Source organism: Trachemys scripta, chromosome 2, assembly GCF_013100865.1.
Source record: "Trachemys scripta elegans isolate TJP31775 chromosome 2, CAS_Tse_1.0, whole genome shotgun sequence".
Classification (NCBI taxonomy): domain Eukaryota; kingdom Metazoa; phylum Chordata; order Testudines; family Emydidae; genus Trachemys; species Trachemys scripta.
Genome location: NC_048299.1, coordinates 259572484 through 259592488, shown reverse-complemented (window position 1 = coordinate 259592488; position 20005 = coordinate 259572484). Strand labels below are relative to the sequence as shown.

Below are 20005 nucleotides of genomic sequence, written 5' to 3'. Positions count from 1 at the left end.
TCTGCTAGATGTTGCGAGTTGGTAGTGGGTGGCCAATGCCTCTGCACCTCTCTGAGGAGACTAGCACTGGCAATGGTGCTAGCCAGGCAATGTCCTGATGTTCAGGGTGGTAGAAGAACTGACATTGTGGCCAGCCATTGCAAATGCATCCAAGGGTAGGGAAGGCTCAAACTTGTTCTGCTGTATCCTAAATCTGTTTTATTTTCATGTGCTATTCTCAATGATAAATTAATAGGATGCTCTCTAAGTTTAAACAAGGTTTTTCTCCCATGTTCACCTCACATTTCCTCTCCAAGTGCCTGCCCTGGTGAAGTCAGAATGCTAACTCTATGACACTGTAATCATGGATTGGCTGTAGATTGTTGACGATGCACAGTGGTCACCCATACAAGTATTTCAGCTGCCATCACTAAATGCAGCATTATTTGTAAAACAGCACAGCAGCACCTAGGGGCCCCAAGTGAGATCAGGGAGACATTGTACTAGGCATTATACACACACAGAGTAAGTGACAGCCCCTGCCCCAAAGAATTTACAGTCTAAATTGACAGGCCAAAGAAAAGGGGTGGGGGGGAGGGGAAGAAATCTTGTTATCCCTATTTTACGGATAGAGAAATGAGGCACAAAGAGATTACCCAGGAAGTTTGTGGCAGAGTGAGACTTGAACACTGATTTCCTGTGTTCCAGTCCTGGGCCGAGGAATTCCCTGTACTAGACACAGGAAAATTAGAAAGTGCTCCACGTACCATGGAATTGTTACCTAGTTTTGTAAAGACAAAACTGAAAAGTGTTTACAGGCAGTCTCTGTAAAACCAGGATTTTAACTGCACTGCTGGATGAGGTAGGTCAATAAGCTGGGTTGCTAACAGCACAAAGAATACTTGTTCTGGGCATTTCTTCTTGTTAGAGTATTCTCTTCTTTTTCAAGTTTGCTTGTACATTAAACCTAGAAATAGTGCAGATTGTCTAGAGTGGTCAAAGACCCTTTACTTGGTAGACCACATCATTGTCTTTCTAATTTCAGGGGCCATATTTACTACAGGTACAAACAGGTACAACTCCATTGACTTCAATGGAATTATAGCTGCTTATGCAAGTGGTGAATTTAGGTAGGCGGCATTAAAGACAGCATTAAAGACACTTCCAAGTATAGATTTCAGTATTATTTTAGATATGTAAAGTGATGTTTTGTGATAATATTTTGGGTGCTGGTTCTTAGTGGCCTTTTAAAAATTCAGGCACTCAAAGAAGGTAATCCCTTCACTCCCATTACTATTAACAGGCGTCATATTCAGGAGGCTGAGCAACTAGGTACTAACTTACTTTGGGGGCTACTTTAATAGCCACGTGCAGAAGGGAACCATGTTAACTGGTTTGGAAGAACTGCACTCCATATTATTGACATGGGATGAAGATTTTTGAACCCAAATGTAATTTGAAAAGTATTTATATAGCTCTTATCTAGAAACATTCATCTTTAATCTAATACAATGTTTTGGCTTTGAAGAAGGTCTCCAGCTTAAATGCTTGATCGGATGGTGGTTTTACGTGTTTGAAAGATGAAGGCACTTTGGATTATATGTGAATATGATGCCTGTTAATAGTAATGGGAGAGAAGGGATTACACTGTGAGTGCCTGAATTTTTAAAAGGCCACTGACTAAGAACCAGCACCCAAAATATTATCACAAAACATCACTTTACATATCTAAAATAATACTGAAATTTATACTTGGGGGTGTCTTTAATGCTATCTTTAAGGCATGTCAGATATTTACAGTAATTTTGAAGTTGATCAGATCTTTTACTAAGCTAACAGACAACACTGGGCTAAAGGGCACATTTTGAGCAACTGGATATGGGAAATTAACCTGGACCAAGCAGGGCCGAGTCCTATCAACATGTTCTGCTTTTGGAAGTCGCTCCCCCAGGAAAACTCCACAGCCTGTTCTCTGTTTACAGGCAGAATCATTATTATATCCTATAGTTTAGGGGAGGCTGGACTGTACAAAGTACAATACCTAACAATAGTAATAACCAAAACACACATCAGTTTATGCACATATAATTGTCATAATATTGTTGCAGCTGTAGTCCCAGCTGGTCCCAGCATATTAGAAAGACAAGGTGGGTGAAGTAATATCTTCTATTGGAACAACTTTGAGTTAACCTTTTTCAATCATAAGTAATTTGAATAGTATAGGAACATATCAGCAAACATGCCAGCATTCTGTACCAATGAAACAATAGAGCTGGTTGAAATTTTCAAAGGTTTGATTTTTTTTCAATTAAATAATTTGTCAGTGTTTTGATGGAGGGAAAGAAAATTGCAAAAACGGACATTTGTACAGATTTTTCTTTTTTTCCTCTCTTTTCCCATTTTTTGACCAGCAGGTTCAATGGGGACCGAGAGTCAGGAGACATTGGTGCTATTCCTGCCTCTGTCACTGGCTTCCTATGTAACCATGGGCAAGTTGCATAACCTTTCCGTGACTCTATTTCATCATCTGTAAAATGGAGACAGTACACTACAACTCACTATATTGCTGTCTGTTATTTTGCCAACTCAAGAAGTCAATTTCTTTTTTTAGATTTAATTGTTCTTTGGTGTTTACATATTAATATCCAACAAATAATAATTGTAGATGGAGTTGGTAGCAAAGCCTGCAGTTAAAGTTGTGTAACACTTCCATTATAAACCCCAACTTTGCCAAACTTTAACCATTTGAGCTGAAATTTTCCATGCTTGTCCTGTTTTTTTTTGTGTTTTTAAATTGCAGCAAAAACAACTCAGTCACTTCCAGGAGCAAGGCTAGGGGAGAATAGGTGACTTTGTCAATATTAAAAACGTTTCACAACCTTCTTTTGTTTTTTAGGAATTCTAGCACGTCCATGATTGGGAGCAGGAATTTGATGTTTGGCAAGGTGTGTGTGGGGGCGTCACTTTGGAATTGGAGAGCATCTTTTGCTAACCCCATAAAAATCCATCCAAATTTTGGCTAAAAGTTGCCATTTGCAAATACTGATCGCTTTTTAGAGACTTGCTGCTAAAAGCTCTGAAGATTCCATCTTCACTTAACATGCTTCCTGGCCCCACAGAACTTCAGCTCCAGGAAGAGAAAATCATAGAATCATAGAATATCAGGGTTGGAAGGGACCTCAAGAGGTCATCTAGTCCACCCCCCTGCTCAAAGCAGGACCCATTCCCAACTAAATCATCCCAGCCAGGGCTTTGTCAAGCCGGGTCTTAAAAACCTCCAAGGAAGGAGACTCCACCACCTCCCTAGGTAACGCATTCCAGTGTTTCACCACCCTCCTAGTGAAATAGTTTTTCCTAATATCCAACCTGGACCTCCCCCACTGCAACTTGAGACCATTGCTCCTTGTTCTGTCATCTGCCACCACTGAGAACAGCCGAGCTCCATCCTCTTTGGAACCCCCCTTCAGGTAGTTGAAGGCTGCTATCAAATCCCCCCTCATTCTTCTCTTCTGGAGACTAAACAATCCCAGTTCCCTCAGCCTCTCCTCATAAAAAGCATCAGAAGCCACCACTTTGGTGTATGGAAAGAAGTGCTGAGCTGGGAGCCAGGAAGAGACTACGAGTTCTAGACTCAGGTCTTAAATACTTACGTGCACTTCACAACCCTTATTAATGATCAACTCAGAGGCCTGGCAAGTATAATCCCCCATTTTACTGATTGGGTAAGAGAGAGATTGCACAGATTCACTTCGGGCAGAGCTGGGGGAATACAACCCTTTCTCCATTGTGGTTGAGCCCCAAATCCTCCATAGCCAATTTGCCTGTTAGAATGAATGAGCCAAATCTGTGTGTGGCTGTCTCTCTAACAACAAGACTCATTCCCAGCCAGGAATGCTTACTCCCAACATTGCATTGCTGTCAAGTGTTTCATGTCCTGCTCTAGTGGCTGGTCCATACAGAAAATAACAGACTATTACTGCTCTTGCGTCTTAACTCAAGTAGTAGCAATCTGTGCTATGGATCTGAAGGACCTACCTTCAAACTGCTGATGACCACATGATGGAATTTATATTTTCTAGTTTTCCTTTTTTAAACCTAGAAAATATAAATCCAAAAACCGACATTTAAAGAACACTCCCATGGTAAGTCCAGCACTCAAAAGTTAGGAAATGACAAGATTAAGGTCCCCCTTAATTTTTCCTTGATAACTGTGGTATCTGTGTTATTAGTTGCTTGATATCTTTTTGGTGACTGGCATATTTGTGATTAGCACTTGTCTATTAATACTTTGGGTTTTGTGTTCTTGCTTGACTGTTTGATGGATTAATTGTGTGCTGCTCTCCCCCGGGAACCACATGAAAATGAGATGTTGCAGTAAGAAAAATTGTAAATAAATATATGGATGCTCATCAAAACAAATTGATGAACCTTTAATCGGTTTAGGCTGTTTTTTTTCCTTGTAATTAAAATAAAGGCATTAATAACTATGGAGAAACCAGCTACCTACTTACAAAGGAGTGTGATTATTGAAAGACTTAATTCGCATGGGAAATACCTCTGGTATTTTAGAGTGGGACTAAGCCACACTTGAGTTGGAGATACAAACTTATGCAGAGTTCAAGAGATTTGGGGCCTGGTGTTCTGGTTGGAAACCATCTTAGAAGTAGACCTGAACTTCCCTAAAGCTTGAGGTTGTTTAATTGGGTCCTGTTTAGTCTATAAGAATACCCAGGTTTAAACTTGGTTCTGAATCTGATTCCCCTTCCCATTCTGTCAAATGTCAGTGAGGGCACAAACATGGCTCCACCATCCCTATCCTGGGCTGGTCTTTGCATGTCCTCTCCATTGTTACAGCCCATGTGTTTGTACAGTGCCTGGCAAGTGGGGTCCTGGTCCATGACTACAAGTCCTACGCACTAAGGTAATACAAATAATAAAGAATAATAGTGGAAATGAGACTCACCCCCATATTTTAACGCTAGTAGATTTAATTATGTAACCTAGTACAATAAAACATGGTTCTTTAATGGGGCTATAGAGATGTTCCCAAGTTTCAAAATTTGGTTTCAGCTCTGGATTTTTCTACCATTCAAGTGGTTTGGTTTCAGATGTTTCAATTCATATCCATCATATACAAACTGTAGAACCACATCTGAACTTCCTCTCATTTTGAGGTGTTTCAGATCAATGTTCTGGTTCAAGCCCATACCTGGTTCTGATTCTGTTAGTTTAAACTGATGCTTGTGAAAATGTTTTGAAGCCAGGACTGCACAAATAGAGAGAGAACAGTCATCAGGGGACACAGAACTCATTGGCTGCTGAAGTAAAACTCAAAACCTGCTCCAAAATCACAGATCACTACCACTTGGGCTAAAGGAGAATTTCCATTAGCAATAGTAATATTGGTTCTTTTTAGTGGCTTTTTGTGGGAGTGGGAGCCACAAAGGACAACAATTACTAACACCACATCAGACACCATCAAGGAGAGGTACACATACGTGACCCTACATTACAAGCTGTGAATTTCAGGGGGAGATCTTTTAAGACATGTAGCTGTGTTTTGAAGAGAATTGGCAACAGGTAGCTATGCCATAATTGTCCTCGCTGTTGGCAGCAGAAAAGAGGGAAAATATTAAGTGGAAAGTTGGAGCATGACATCTTTTTAGGAAGGAAGGAGATGGATTTAGTGCCACTTTTGGGTGGGTAGTAAAGGCTACGTTTTAGTCACAGGTATTTTTAGTAAAAGTTATGGACAGGTCACAGGCACTAAACAAAATTTCATGGCCCATGACCTGACTAGGACTTCTACTATATACCCCTGACTAAATCTTGGGGGGAGGGGCAGCCGGGGGCACCGCAGGTGCTCAGGTGGGAGCACCGCAGGTGCTGCAGAGGGTAGAGGGGGCCTGGGGCGTATGGCCCAGGACCCTCCCTGGTGCTGGGAGGGTGGTGGAGCGTGCAGCAGTGTACAGCCCAAGACCCCCCATGGTGCTGGTGGGGGGAGGGGAGGAGTTGGCATGACCGGCAGGCTCCCTGCCTGGCGCCACGTCTCCCTGGGAGTGACAACATCCCCCTCGCTCAGCTCCTAGGCAGAGGCATGGCTAGGCAGCTTTGCACGCTGCCTTCACTGAGTGAGGGGGATGTTGCTGCTTCCGGGGAGCCCCTGAGGTAAGAGCCACCCAGAGCCCGCCTCACCCCATCCCATAACCCAACCGCCTCCCACCCCCAAACTCCTGCTGCACGAGGGGCACGGTGGCTGGTGCGACTCGTGCAGGGGCTGCCTGAGCTGCCCCCAGGCCAGGCGCACCGGCTGCCTGCTGCAGAGGTGACAAACTTGCAGCCTTAGTGATAGTCACTCTTTTTGTCCAGTTTGAACATAACATGAAATCAAATTCACTGTTTTTGAGAGATCTTTTTCTCAATGTAAAACCAAAACATGTTTTTGTTCATGTTGCTTCAGGAAGAATGATAGATATGTAGGGCTAGAAGGGACCTTTAAGAGGTCATCTAGTCTTGACCCCCTGCACTGAGGCAGGATGAAGTAAACCTAGACCAGGGGTAGGCAACCTATGGCACACGTGCCAAAGGCAGCATGCAAGCTGATTTTCAGTGGCACTCATGCTGCCCAGGTCCTGGCCACTGGTCCGGGGGGCTCTGCATTTTAATTTAATTTTAAATGAAGCTTCTTAAACATTTTAAAAACCTAATTTACTTTACATACAACAATAGTTTAGTTATATACTATAGACTTATAGAAAGAGACCTTCTAAAAATGTTAGAAGGTGAAACCTGGCACGCGAACCCTTAAATCAGAGTGAATAAATGAAGACTTGGCATACCACTTCTGAAAGGTTGCCGACCCCTGACCTAGACCATCCATGACAGGTGTTTGTCTAACCTGTTCTTAAAAACCTCTAATGACGCTGATTCTGCAGCCTCCTTAGGTAACCCATTCCAGTGGCGCAGAATTCTCCCAGGAGTATAATCTGAGAAGTAACATACTAGTACAATGAGTGCATGGCAGTAAGTAAAACACCAGAGGTGAAATTCTAGCTCCATTGAAGTCAATGGGTTTTTTGCCATTGATTTCAACAGAGCCATGATTTCTGCCCAGTGATAAGTTGAGTGCAGGATCATGCCAACAATCATTAATCATAGAAATTAGAAAGAGATCATCAGGTTTTCCCTCTCCCCCACCACCCCATGTCACTATTTTAGAGTTGTTTCTCACAGGATACTTTGTATTCATTCTAGTTGCCTATTCAAGGACAACAGACCTCTTGAGTTCTTAAAGATCAAATATAAATAACAGAGCCAGCTCTGTCTATGTTTTCCTCTGCTTATTTCACATATGTAACAGCCCATAGTGAGCAAAGGATACAGCAGGTTTGGAAGTTTTAGTACTAATGATAATGACAGATGTTCATCGATCTCCTTATGCTTTAATCCATTTTTGCTGCTTCTAGTCATAAATTTAGGATATTATTCAGGAGGCAGAATCGTTCCAGAGACCTGTAGTAGTAAAACTTGTTTCTTCATTAATCTTTTCAGCCCAAATCCTACTTGCTCACATTGGCAGGCTCTGTAGTTGCAGGCTGCTAGCCTGTCCCTCTTCTTTTCCTCACTCATTGTTTCATTGAAACTGTGTTCTGTTCCAGGTGCCAGGAGAGAATGAGAAGCACTGGAAGCCAGCACTGGTTGTACTGACCGAGAAAGACCTTTTAATATATGACAGCATGCCACGAATGAAAGAAGCTTGGTTCAGCCCTCTCCATACTTACCCTCTGCTAGCCACCAGGTAGCTTTATATTTTATTGCAGGCCATCTAGTAGTTATTAGGAGTGGTAAGAAAAGAGATTGTCATGTACATCATGCTTGAAATGTCATGTTTTTAGAACCAAACTTTTTGTTGAGGTCTTGAAATACTCAGTTTATGTGTCCTCCTCTGCCCCACTTCCAAATTCTGTCCAAGACTGGAATTTCCAAAATATCACAAGAAAGATTATTCCCACAATACTGTGGGCCAAGATTTGAAACAGAAATTCTGGAAATCTCATGACAGAGCCTGTTCCCATGAGATTTCCAATCAAATTTGCAGACCCAAGGGCTTGAAATAAGCATCTGCACTTCTGAATGCTTATCCATGCTAAACCTACCAGGAAGTCAATGTAGTCCATTACTACTCAGGGTTGGAACTATGACACCCAGTAATGTTTCCACAGCTGAGCTTTTTGGAAGCTCACCTATCACCAGGAGTCATGCACATTTTTGGAATGTTTTACTTCCAGCATTGTTTGCGTTCCTGTTCTAAGTGGCTTATTTACAGCTTTTCCTAATTCAGCGAACTCTTTGTTCTCATTATCTAATCTATCTTTCTATCTAAGGTATGTCTAGGGTTCCCATCACCATAGTATTTCAACACCAGAGACCATACCTGTCCATCTCTAGTAATGCCCAAGCTCTATCCAAAAGAGATGGATAGATACTGAAATTCTTTAACTGGTGGAGTGTGTTGAAGTGCCAAAATGCTCCCCGTAGCTACTAAAGTCAAACAAATGAATAACACTGATTGGATGACATGCTTAAATATTGATTTAACAAAATGCTTGTATATGGCCATTACTGAGATAGACATACTGGGCAAGACTTTACTATGGTGACTAGTGATTTTGGGTGCCCAATGTGAGGCAGTTTAACAGGACCTGATTTTCTGAAACTGCTGAGCATCCGTCCTCTGAAAATCAAGCCCCTTTGATATGTGTCAAGTTGAGTCACCCAAAATCACTAATTTTTTGTCCCATGAGTACGTACATCAAGATAATCCATTGGAATGTATTGAAATGTTTCCAGACTCACCTGTTCGAGTGAAAATGCTTTGCAAATAATGCTGTAGTACCATTTTCCATTCTTTTTTAATAATGAATCAAGGAACTCACCTGACAGATCAAAAATAATGTGAGTCAGATGTGTTTTGCCCAGAGAAACTGACGCTTAGACCCAGAGAGGCGTGTGGTCTCCTCACCCATTCTCTGTGTGTCTGTGTCCGTAACATGGAGAAAGAAAGCCAATGGAAAAACAAAGACACTTTCACCTCTGGCTGTAAAGGACCCGGTATGGGCTGGTACGGCGCACCGGTAAAAAGTAGCTGCCAGGACCGGCCTGTACCGCTGATTTTAAAGTGCTGCTGCGGCAGCGCTTTAACGTCGGGCAATGGGGGGCGCAAAAGGGGCAGTGACGACCTGGCAGGGTCACAGTTGGGGGGGCGCAAAAGGGGCAGCGACGTTAAAGCGCAGCCGTGGCAGCGTCGGCGGCTGGGCGGGGGAAGGGGGACCGCAAAAGAAGTAGCTGCCCTGGGGTCACGATTTAAAAGGGCCCGGGGCTCCAGCTGCCGCTGCTACTACCGCAGTGCAGGCCAGGCAGTGCAGATGGGTTGACTGGGGGGGATGCTGATCATAGCCCCGCCCCTTCCCCTGAGGCCCCGCCCCTTCCGGGGGTGGGGGGGGGGAGGAAAGCTAGCCCAGTACCGATAAGAGCTCAATTTTACTTTCACCCCTGACAACAGCATATTTCTTAACCAAACTAGTGTCCTTCAAGTGATCTACAGTATATTTACTTTAGACAAAACTAAAGTGCAGTGCCACCCCAAAAACATTTTCACTCATGGGCATCATATGAGAAATCATTGCCACGCAAGCGGGTAGAGCACAGGAAGTGCACACATCATACCATCATGTTTTTCCTACAGAGTCCAGTTAAAGTATTTTCCAACTGTGTGATGGACTTCCTGCTTCTCTCATGGATCTGACTCCCAATAGACCCCAGAGAGAAATACTGGCTAGGGTTAGTATAGTGCAGTTAAATCCTGAGCTGACACCGTCAGACGTACAGCTGTCAGACACACTGACTTCATTTTTATTTACCAGCATGTGTGCAGGATCCTGCACTATGGAGAGATCTGCCCACATTTGTTCCTTCCACTGAGAGTCATCTATGGCTTTTGACACTAATTCTAATCATATTTGTCTGCTAGAACAGTCTCGGGGCTTGAGAAGGAGTTGCTGCTCTCATTTCCCTGGTCTGACTCCGAGTCAGATGATTTCTCAGTGCCATTTCATTCAGTGGGACTGGTGCCAAGTAGCCACAAGTGGTATCACTCGCGGCAAGCTCACTAGTTCCTTTTACCTCTCACTCGTTTGGTTTACTCAACTGAGTTTTGTTGCCTAATGATCTAAGATTTTGTTGTTGAATAATTCAATGAAAAATAAATCAAAACTTTATCAAAAGGCCAAGGATACTAGAAGTTATTTCACCCCAAAGTATCTAGACTCTTGGGAATTTTCAAACATAATCAAAGAGAAGTAACTTATTCATTCCTGTTCACACAGTGTTGGTATAAAGTAAGGTGATCACACTGTGCTTTACAACACGCTGACAAGCTTACAGTGTGCCTCCAGCAAACCCAATAAGAGGACAACGGCTCACATTCAAGAATCCCTATTTAAACCTAGGTAGGATGTTGCAGCAGAAGGGTGTGTCAGAACTGCAGGACTTGCTGACATTCTGTCACCAGGCTCTGATACCGTGTATACTCCGCGACATTGCAGCAGCAGGTGGTAGTGCATCCCAAGGCTGTAACATTGTATCGGGGTAGCTGGGCCAATGCCAGGATGATTTATCATCTCGTCCCATTGCAATATCCTTCTGTGCTGAGGAAGTAGCAGAATGTTGTGATCCGGTGGGGGCTGAGTCCTGGAAGGGGCAAATGCTAACCCGAGGAAGCTTTAAATGGGGGCGGGAGAGGAAATTAATCTGTGCCCATGTTCCTTGATAGAACTTTCGGAAAACATAAACAATGGGGGATAAAGGTGCTTGCATTAAGTGAAATAACACTAATAATGACTTGTGCCCCAGATGGGTTTTAAAAAACTGAAGCAATACAAGACACATAGTAGATAGAAAGTCTCTCTCTCTCTCTCTCTCTCCCTCTCCTTTGTCTGGGGGATACATATTGTACCAGCATGTAGGTATTACTGTAGCACGTTGTGCAGGATACACAGAATGAGAAATCCTTGTCCCGGGATCAGAGACTGGAGACACGGTTGTATAAGTATTGCTGCTTTGCAACGTTATGTGCTGTGAGTTGTTACACAGACCACATTGTTCAGCTAAATCAAGAGAGGCAGCGAGAACAGTCCCCCTAGCTAGGGAGTAAGATTAACCACAGGCGTGTGGAGGCATGTTGGCAGGACAGCGAAGGGACACATTCGCTGCTGCTGCCCATGCCATGCCTGCTCAGGGAATAAAAGGAGCACGTTAGTCTCCTGGACCCTCAAATCAGTACCTCACACACAACACTGATTTCACCCCTAAAGACAGATTAAATGACAAGATGGTATTTGCCATATTTCTTTAGTACTTCCCCACCCATCTCTTATTTTTCTTCTAACCTTCAGGCTTTTGAGGGAGAAGTTGGCCTTTTTTGCACCCTCTTTGGCCCCAAAACAAACAAACTAAAGCTCTTCAGTGGCTACATCCATCCCCTAGTGAAGTCGACGGGAATCTTTCCACTGATTTAAGTGGGGAGTTGGATTGGACCCTAAGCCAGTGGTTCTCAAAGTTTTGTACTGCTGACCCCTTTCACATAGCAAGCCTCTGAGTGCGACCCTCCTTATAAATTAAAAACACTTTTTAATATATTTAACACCATTATAAATGCTGAAGGCAAAGCGGGACTTGGGGTGGAAGCTGACAGCTCGAGACCCCCCATGTAATAACCTCGTGACCCTCTGAGGGGGTCCCGACCCCCAGTTTGAGAACCCATGTCCTAAATGCTTGAACAGTAAGTGCACTTGGAATAATGTTTTAAGCCTTTTTTAAACAACTTGGACTGGGTAAAATTTTCAAATGAACCGAAGTCCCATTTTCAGTATTGACTTAGGCCCATAGGAGCTTTGGTTCCAAACACTTTCACTGAGACTTAGGGCTTGTCAGCGTGAACTATTAGACTGCAGCAAGTTGGGGTGTGAATCTACCCTGCCCTAGTCTGCTGGGGTTAACTGTTTATGTGCACTCTACTGACACATGTTAACAGTTCATTAACACATTTTGATCTAGTGCCACTTCAAAGAGGACTAGATACGGCTACTGTAAGGAGCCAAGGGGTCACTAGTACAAAAGTTTGAGAGCCACTGCATTAAGGAATGTTAGCAGGATGCATGCAGACCACAGCGGGCTAGTGTGGGGTAGATTCCCACCCCACCTTGCTGTGGTCAAAGTACACAAACCGGTAGGCTCCAAGGGCCCAGATCTTCAAAGGTATTTAGGCACCTACATCCCACTTATATTAATGGGAGAGGTAGCCTGGAGCCTCTTGCTACGTCTACACTATAGCCTATGTTGGTATAACTTATGTCACTCAAGGGTGTGGATAAACCACTCCCCTGAGCAACATCAGTTACACCAACGTAAATGCTGGTGTGTACAGCTTCTCCGGCCTACATAGCTACCACTTCTCGCAGGGGTGGCTTTATTATGCTGATGGAAGAGCTCTGTCCTGTCGACACAGAGCGTCTTCACCAGATGCACTGCAGCTGCACCGCTGTATGTGTAGACATGCACTAAGTCTCTATTGAAAATGGGATTTAGGGCCCTAAGTCACATGGGCACTTTGGAAAACATTAGCTCAGGTCTTTTAAAGAGTGTGTGTATGTGTTGTAATTCTATCCCTCTCCCCGTTTACATTGGATACAATATTGCCTGTCTGCCAGTGACAAATGAAAGTGACTCCTGACTGTGCTGGGACATAGGCTATGTCCACATTCACCGTGGGATCCACGCTGCTGCGATCGATGCACCAGGGTCAAATTAGTGGGTCTAATGAAGATCTGCTAAATCGATGGCAGAGTGCTCTTCGGTCGACTCTGGTACTCCACCAGGAATGAGAGGAGTAAGTAAGTTGACGGGAGAGCATTTCCTGTCGACCTAGTCTGGTGTAGACACCACAGTAAATTAATCTAAGCTACGTCGACTCCAGCTACGTTATTCATGTAGCTGGAGTAGCGTAACTTAGGTCGACTTAACGTGGTGATGTTGACACAGGGATAGTGGGGAATTCTCAGTACAGAAGCAGCAGCTTCTAGGCCAGTGGTCCCCAACTTTTTCCATGGGGCAGGCACCAGACGACTACCTGCCGAGGACAGTGGCCGCCGGACAAGCAGCCGCCAAAATGCCGCCGTGAAGTGGCAATGTCAAGAGGCGTCGCTGCCGAAATGCCGCCGAAATTCGTGAAGCAGCAATGCCAAGAGGCGTCGCCACCTAAATGCCGCCAGGAAGTAGCGTCATCAAAATTCGGTGGCATTTCAGCGGTAGTGCTTCTTGATGTTGCCGCTTCTCTGTGGCATTTCGGTGGCTGCTTTTCCGGCGGCCAGTAGGCGGGCGCACGTGCATGCCCCGGTGGGCGCCATGGCACCTGTGGGCACTGCGTTGGGGACCCCTGTTTTAGGCTTATGAGAAACCTTTAGTACATAAACTCTATGTAAGCTGGTAGTAAGGAGGTGCAAATGGGTATTTAAAGAGGAATACCGGGACTGACATTCCTGATGAGACCATTGTAGTCCATCTTCAGTATCCTGCCTACAGTAGTGTCCTATTTCTGATGCTTAAGAAAATGAACACTGGGAAAATCAATGACACAATGCACCTAGACACTTGTGCAATGACACATAATGAAACTGGGCAAAAAATCCTTCAGAGCCCATGCGATTTCACTTTCTGAAGCCCTGAATGTGAGCCAATTATACCTGGAAGCACACATTTTGCTGATCTGTTTGTGGGTAGGTGGGTTCTCACTGTTTGGATGTCCCTATGTCTTTTTGAACCAATTAATCCTGTCTACTACTACCTGTGGTGTCTTTTTTTAAACATCCTGTTATTTTTGTATTTTGTTCAAAGCCCAGTGGGGCTCCTAATTTTTTGTTGTTGTTTTTTTTAAAGCCTGCAGTTTACTATTGATGTTGACTGCTACTTTCAGACATTTGTTAGTGATTAACTTGCCCACTGGCACATTCTCTAATACCCTTCTGTGCACTGACTGGTGCAATTTATAACTTTTCACCTGGAAAGTTTGCAGACAGCATGTTGTAATCTTGGCTGTTCCCATCTTTCAGCTTTTTTATGAGTCCTTGGGAAAACATTTTTGCTAAGCTAAAGCATATTTGAAATGCTGCTGAACACTGAAAAAGTTCAGTAACAGATACTATTATTGTATAGAGTCCTGGTCAATCTACCTTAGGCAATGAGCAGAGGAAGTTGGAGGTAGGATAAGGGGTGCAGTATTTCTACTGCACTGTAGTAGCAGAATTTCAACCTGTCCTTGTTTGCTTGTCAGTTTGTCATCAGAGGTTTACATGGATCTGTCTTTTTTTTTTTTATGTTTGATTCCCCCCCAATATTTCAACATATAAATGTTAGGCATCCATATAAGACCTAAAGATCAGTCTGTACTTCCAGCTTTGTGTGGAATATGGTTCATATATAATAGAGATAAGTTTAAATGATACACTGGGAGGCGCTGTACTCTAGGACTACAAGAGGCGATTGGGAGTTAGGGCTCCTGCATTTTGGTGCTGAGTCTGAGACATTTTTGCCATATGTGTCTTTCAGTGTGCTCTCATTTGTCCAACAGGGATAACAATACTTACCCACATCACAGGAGTGTGTGCGCAGCTTAAAAAATTCAATGTTAAATGTGTGTAAAGTGCTGTAGAAGTTAAAAAAAAACACCACCACCCTACAATAAAACTGCATCATATATCATAGTAGACATGAAAAAAATGCTAAGTTCCAAATTCTGATGTAATATTGAATATCTACACATTATGATGCCAAAAAGCTAATGCAAAGCTACATCCTGTGGCCGAAATGATGTTAACTCGGTTAATAGTTAATGCCTTTGTCTGGAAACATTCTTGATGCTTCGGAACACAAATCAACAAATAGCTTCTGTTGTTAATTAATGTCAAAGCAAAGCTTAGACATTTGATAATCACAATTACTGTGTCAAGTATCAGGGGGGTAGCCGGGTTAGTCCGGATCTGTAAAAAGCGATTAAGAGTCCTGTGGCACCTTATAGACTAACAGATTATTGGAGCATACGCTTTCGTGGGTGAATACCCACTTCGTCAAACACATGCGAAAAGCTTATGCTCCAATACTTCTGTTAGTCTATAAGGTGCCACAGGACTCTTTGTCACAATTACTATGTGATATGTTTAATTTATCTAGGTATTTCTAACATTCCCCTCGCTATTATCTGAGCAGCAAGCTGTTGTGAGTACTCCCCAGGTCCACAAACACTATTTCTGCAACATGACTAGAAAAACATTCAACCAACCCCAAAGGTGGAGGACACTTTCAAACTTGTATTGCTATCTCCCTTTAGGAGGGTCTGAAAGTTTAGTACGGTCTTATCTTGAGTCTTCCAGTGAGGTTACATTAGGGACAAAGCTAGGATGAGTAACTGAGCCGGGAGGGACAGATTTCCAAAGGGGATACTGTTCAAGAGCAGGTCTCATGGGGGAAGTCAGACTGGGGAGTATCCTGTATAGAAAAGGAGTAATGTTTTCAAAGCTTTCTGCTCCACTGAGCTGCTTGATGACTGCACTTGATGAAGAACTTACATCGATGCCTACTGACATAAATCTAAGCTGAGCATTGAATATCTGCTTTGAAAATTCTCCCCAGGGTGTCAATGAGAATTTCACTGTCATTTGTGAAGATTTTTCTGTGCTGCAACACATGCCTGGGATTCTTTTCATATCATTAAAGTAAAATGCAGACCACAGAGTCCCACCCAGCACCAACACCTTGGTTTGTACTCCTCATCTCATGATACTGTGCATACGTAAAGCATTGAAAAATGGAGAAGGTAGACAGACTAAAAATAGAAGAGGGAGCAATCAGATAAACTGAAAAACTAATCTGTGTTTACAGCTCTCTACGGAATGTAAAGAGGGGCATTTTACAGTAACTATCTATTCCTAATACACCCCATATCAACTTAATCCTGAGCAGACTGGTTTACAGTTACCAACATTCGTATGCCCTCTGGTGGCTGCTCTGAGTTCTGGTGAAAAAGCTCTAGAAGCTCTCAGGTTTCAGAGTGGTAGCTGTGTTAGTCTGTATCAGCAAAAATAAGGAAGAGTCCTTGTGGCACCTTAGAGACTAACAAATTTATTTGGGCATAAGCTTTCGTGGGCTAAAATTCACTTCATCTGATGCATGTTATTTTTGCTAGAAGCTCTCCGTGCTTCTTAGACATATACTGTATCGCAGGGGTTCTCAACCGTATTTTTTCTGAGACCCCCCAACATGCTATAAAAACTCCCTGGCCCACCTGAGCCACAGTAACTGTTTTTCTGCATATTAAAGCCAAGGCCAGCATTAAGGGATAGCAAGCAGGGCAGTTGCCCAGGCCCCACACCACAGGACCCCCCTCAAAGCTACATTGCTTAGGCTTTGACTCCCATGCAGCGGGGCTTTGGCTTTCTGCCCTGGGCCCCAGCGAGTCTAATGCTGCCCTGCTTGGCAGACCCCCTGAAACCTGCTTGTGGCTCCCCAGGGGGGCCTTGGACCCTTGGTTGAGAACCACTGTGTGGATCTCATACCTTGGAAAGTCTGTCCTTCCGATGACTGCATTGGCTGAAAGTTGAAAGTTATACTAATGACCAGCTTCCAGTCTATCTCTGGAGTTCTTTGTACAGTGTCCACCATTGAATAACCTTCAGGTGACCTCTTTTTAATCTGAATAGCGAAAGATGCATGCTAGTAAATATTCTGAGGTTCTGTAATGTTATTAGGACTGTTGGCAAGCTCTCGAAGTGGTTTTGGATATCTCCTCAAACCAAGAACTGATTTTTGTGTCAATCAGCCAGTTTGAGCAGCTAAATAACATGCTCTTTGGTTTAGCAAAAAGAACTGGTTTAGCTTGCTTTCTTCAATGGCTGTCGGGTTTTTCAGTAGCCTGATGTTTCCAATATTTCATATAAACAGCAATAGTATTGGCCAAAAGGAGACTAGGGAGTCCTTTGTCTCAGACTTAAAGACCAAAGTAATGATATCCCATAATATTAACTCCCTGCTCAGTACCTGTCTAGTTCATGTCTCGCTGCAGGACTTTGCAAAGCCTGATCTCTAACTGGATGTACAGTTGATGCCATGATGAGTAGAATTTTAAATAATGTACCTGAAATTCTAGTATTCAGAGTAAGTCAGAAGATAGTGGTGTGGATGAGAAAGCAGGGAATAAATACGGTTAATACTGGATGTGACGTTATGGTACTATGTAGGTCCAACATGCTGCTCGTGTCGTCAATATACTGTAGAACCAGTAATGTTAGTCCTGCTGTATTATTGATGTTATCAATAACATATGATGCCATTTTCCTGTAGAAGTGAACTAGTTTTAGGCACTTACTATCTCGGAGTATGTGGTTTCCAAATTGAATGGCACAGTGTGTGACAAGTGCTGGGAAGTACTTATTAGAGCAGTTAATGAACTCTGTCCACAGCAGAAAGGATGTGACAGAGAACTTTGAAATAGTTTCCTAGGGTACAATTTCTCATGGGAAATAATGTTAAGTCTGTGCTCTGTGACTTATTGTTTTATAACAACAGTTTGATATTGCAAAACACCCTCTATCTATGACTCTCAAACCCCAAAAATGGCTGGTCATCGGGGCAGTGTGAAAGTGATTATTATACCCATTGTTCAGATTGGGGAACTGAGGCCCAGGCATGCTGTATCCAGTGTTGTTGTGAAGAGCTCTGTGTAAGCTTGTCTCTCTCACCAACAGAAGTTGGTCCCACTAAAGATATTACCTCACCCATGTTGTCACCCAGGCATGCTGTCATTTGCCCAAGAAAGTTAGAAGCAGAGCCAGGAATATACCCAGCAGTACTGACTCCCAGTCCTCCACGCTGATAGTCAAGGGCCAGATGGCCCTTGCAGTTTTCACCATATTGTCCCACTAGGAGTGGGGAAGAGAGCCCTGCAGAACAAACAGGGGACTCAGAAGGCCTCCACTCAAACTCTGATTCTGCCTCTTCCTCCATCGAGTCGCATGGCTGCAAGGGAGGTGTGCTAGCAGCTGTCCTCAGGATCCCCCGCAAAAGATGGGAGGGTGCTAAAGCTAGAAGGGGGCTGTGGAAGTTAATGTCTCAAGCCAGGCCTGCCTTGCAGGATGAAAGTGGGGTACTGTGATGACATACAGCTCTGTGGAAGAGGCACATTTCCCCAGCCACATGGTCAGAGGCAGATCTGCACACAGTAACCTGGCCCTGCTTTAATTTCTCATGGTTTGTCTTGTTTTGTCTTTTTTTTAAATCAAGGAAATTGATCAGAAGCTACGAATGTGTGGAAAGTTTCCATCAAGTCAAAGATGGACAAACCTAGAAAACTTTATATCCCAGCAGCAAAGAAATCGCACTTAGGGAGGAGTGGGCCAGATCTTCAGCTAGTATAAATTGGCCTACCTCCATTATTTATACCAACTGAGGATTCGGCCCATTATGTCTTTCAAAAATCTCCCTGCTCTAGGCATAATGTCTTTGCCTTTGTGATTTTATCTATTCAGATGAGCTTTTGTGTACAGTACTCTCCAAGGTACAGTGTTTCAGAATGGAGGCATCTGATTCTCAAATGCCAAACTCCTGTTGCTTTACTTCCTTTTTATTTTATAATACACTTTCTTCATTAAACAGTACCGTTCTGTGATGTCAGGCACAAGGAAACTTTCTTTAAGGTGTGCAAAAGAAATTGTTAGTTGGGAATTAATATTTAAATTTAGGGATTATCTTACATTGCAAATATTGGAGCAGTGGCCGTTTGTTATATATTGTCTCTGTGTACAACATTGATCATTTACATATGGTGAGATTAAAAAAAAAAAGACATTTATAGTCTTGTTTTCTTGTGGTTTCACTTTCTCAGTCTCTCCAAGATTTAGTGTTTAACCTTTACATGGTGAAATGTTTCTCTGCATTCATCATTACAATTGAATTGTTGCAATGTCCTTGAATTACTTCCCTAACTTCCTGCACGCCCCTTAAAATATGGATCATCTCAAGGAGAAAAGAGATATTTGGATGTACATTTTATCTTAAAATGACTTTTTCTAAAATGTAGCTTCCGGGCTAGGTGAACAAACCTTTCTTTGCCACTCTGAAAATCAGCTGGTCATACTGGAGTAAAAGTAGCTTCAATTTTCTTTATGTTCCACAAAATATAAGAGAAAAGTTCAAGGTTACAGTTAGCTGGTGCATTTGAAATTATCTGTGCTTTAGTTGTTTAAGGAAAAATATATACAAAATAGTACTTGGTGTCTGCCCTTAGATATTTTATAGGAGCCTGTTACCTTGTTAGCTAACATCATTTATTGTGAAGGTAGGCTGCAGACAGGGCCGGCTCTGGCTTTTTTGCCGCCCTAGGCAACCCCCCCCGCCCCCCCACGTGGCAGTGGAGGGCGCTGAGCCCAGCCGTGGGCCCGAAATCCCCGACTGGCCGGAGCGCTGGGGGGAGGGCGCCCAGCCAGGGCTCTCCCCGGTGGCCAGAGCGCCGGGGGGAGGGCGGCGAGCCCGCCGTGGCTCTCTGCTCTCCCCGACTGGCCGGAGTGCCGGGGGGAGGGCGGCGAGCCCGGCCGTGGCCCCGCCGTACCGCCCCAAGCACATGCTTGGTGGGCTGGTGCCTGGAGCCGGCCCTGGTTGCAGATTTGTAGGTTTTATCAGAAATACATTTTGCCACTGGAAAGAAGAGGTTTCTCTCTATATAATGTTATCTGAATTAGCACTCATATCTCTGAAGCAAAGCATACAGTTTAGGGCTTAAGCATTAAGGCCAGAGTCAGGTGCATAATTGTGTAGCTAATTTTTACGCACAATTGCCACAATCCCTGATGCAAATTGAATGTTTTGTACACCCAGATGAATATTTAGACACCTTGTCATCCGTTTAGACATCCTGTTGCTCCTT

The 20005-nt window shown here is 43.5% G+C and overlaps 1 protein-coding gene across 3 annotated transcripts in view; it reads left to right on the top strand.

Moving 5' to 3' along the window:
* Positions 1 to 20005, top strand: part of SNTB1 (syntrophin beta 1) — a 158536-nt gene that overhangs the window by 129304 nt on the left and 9227 nt on the right. For all 3 annotated transcript variants that reach the window (XM_034763539.1, XM_034763537.1, XM_034763538.1), the window contains one exon: positions 7638 to 7777. In XM_034763539.1, coding sequence (XP_034619430.1) covers positions 7638 to 7777 — 140 coding nt within the window. The remainder of the gene's footprint in view (positions 1 to 7637; positions 7778 to 20005) is intronic.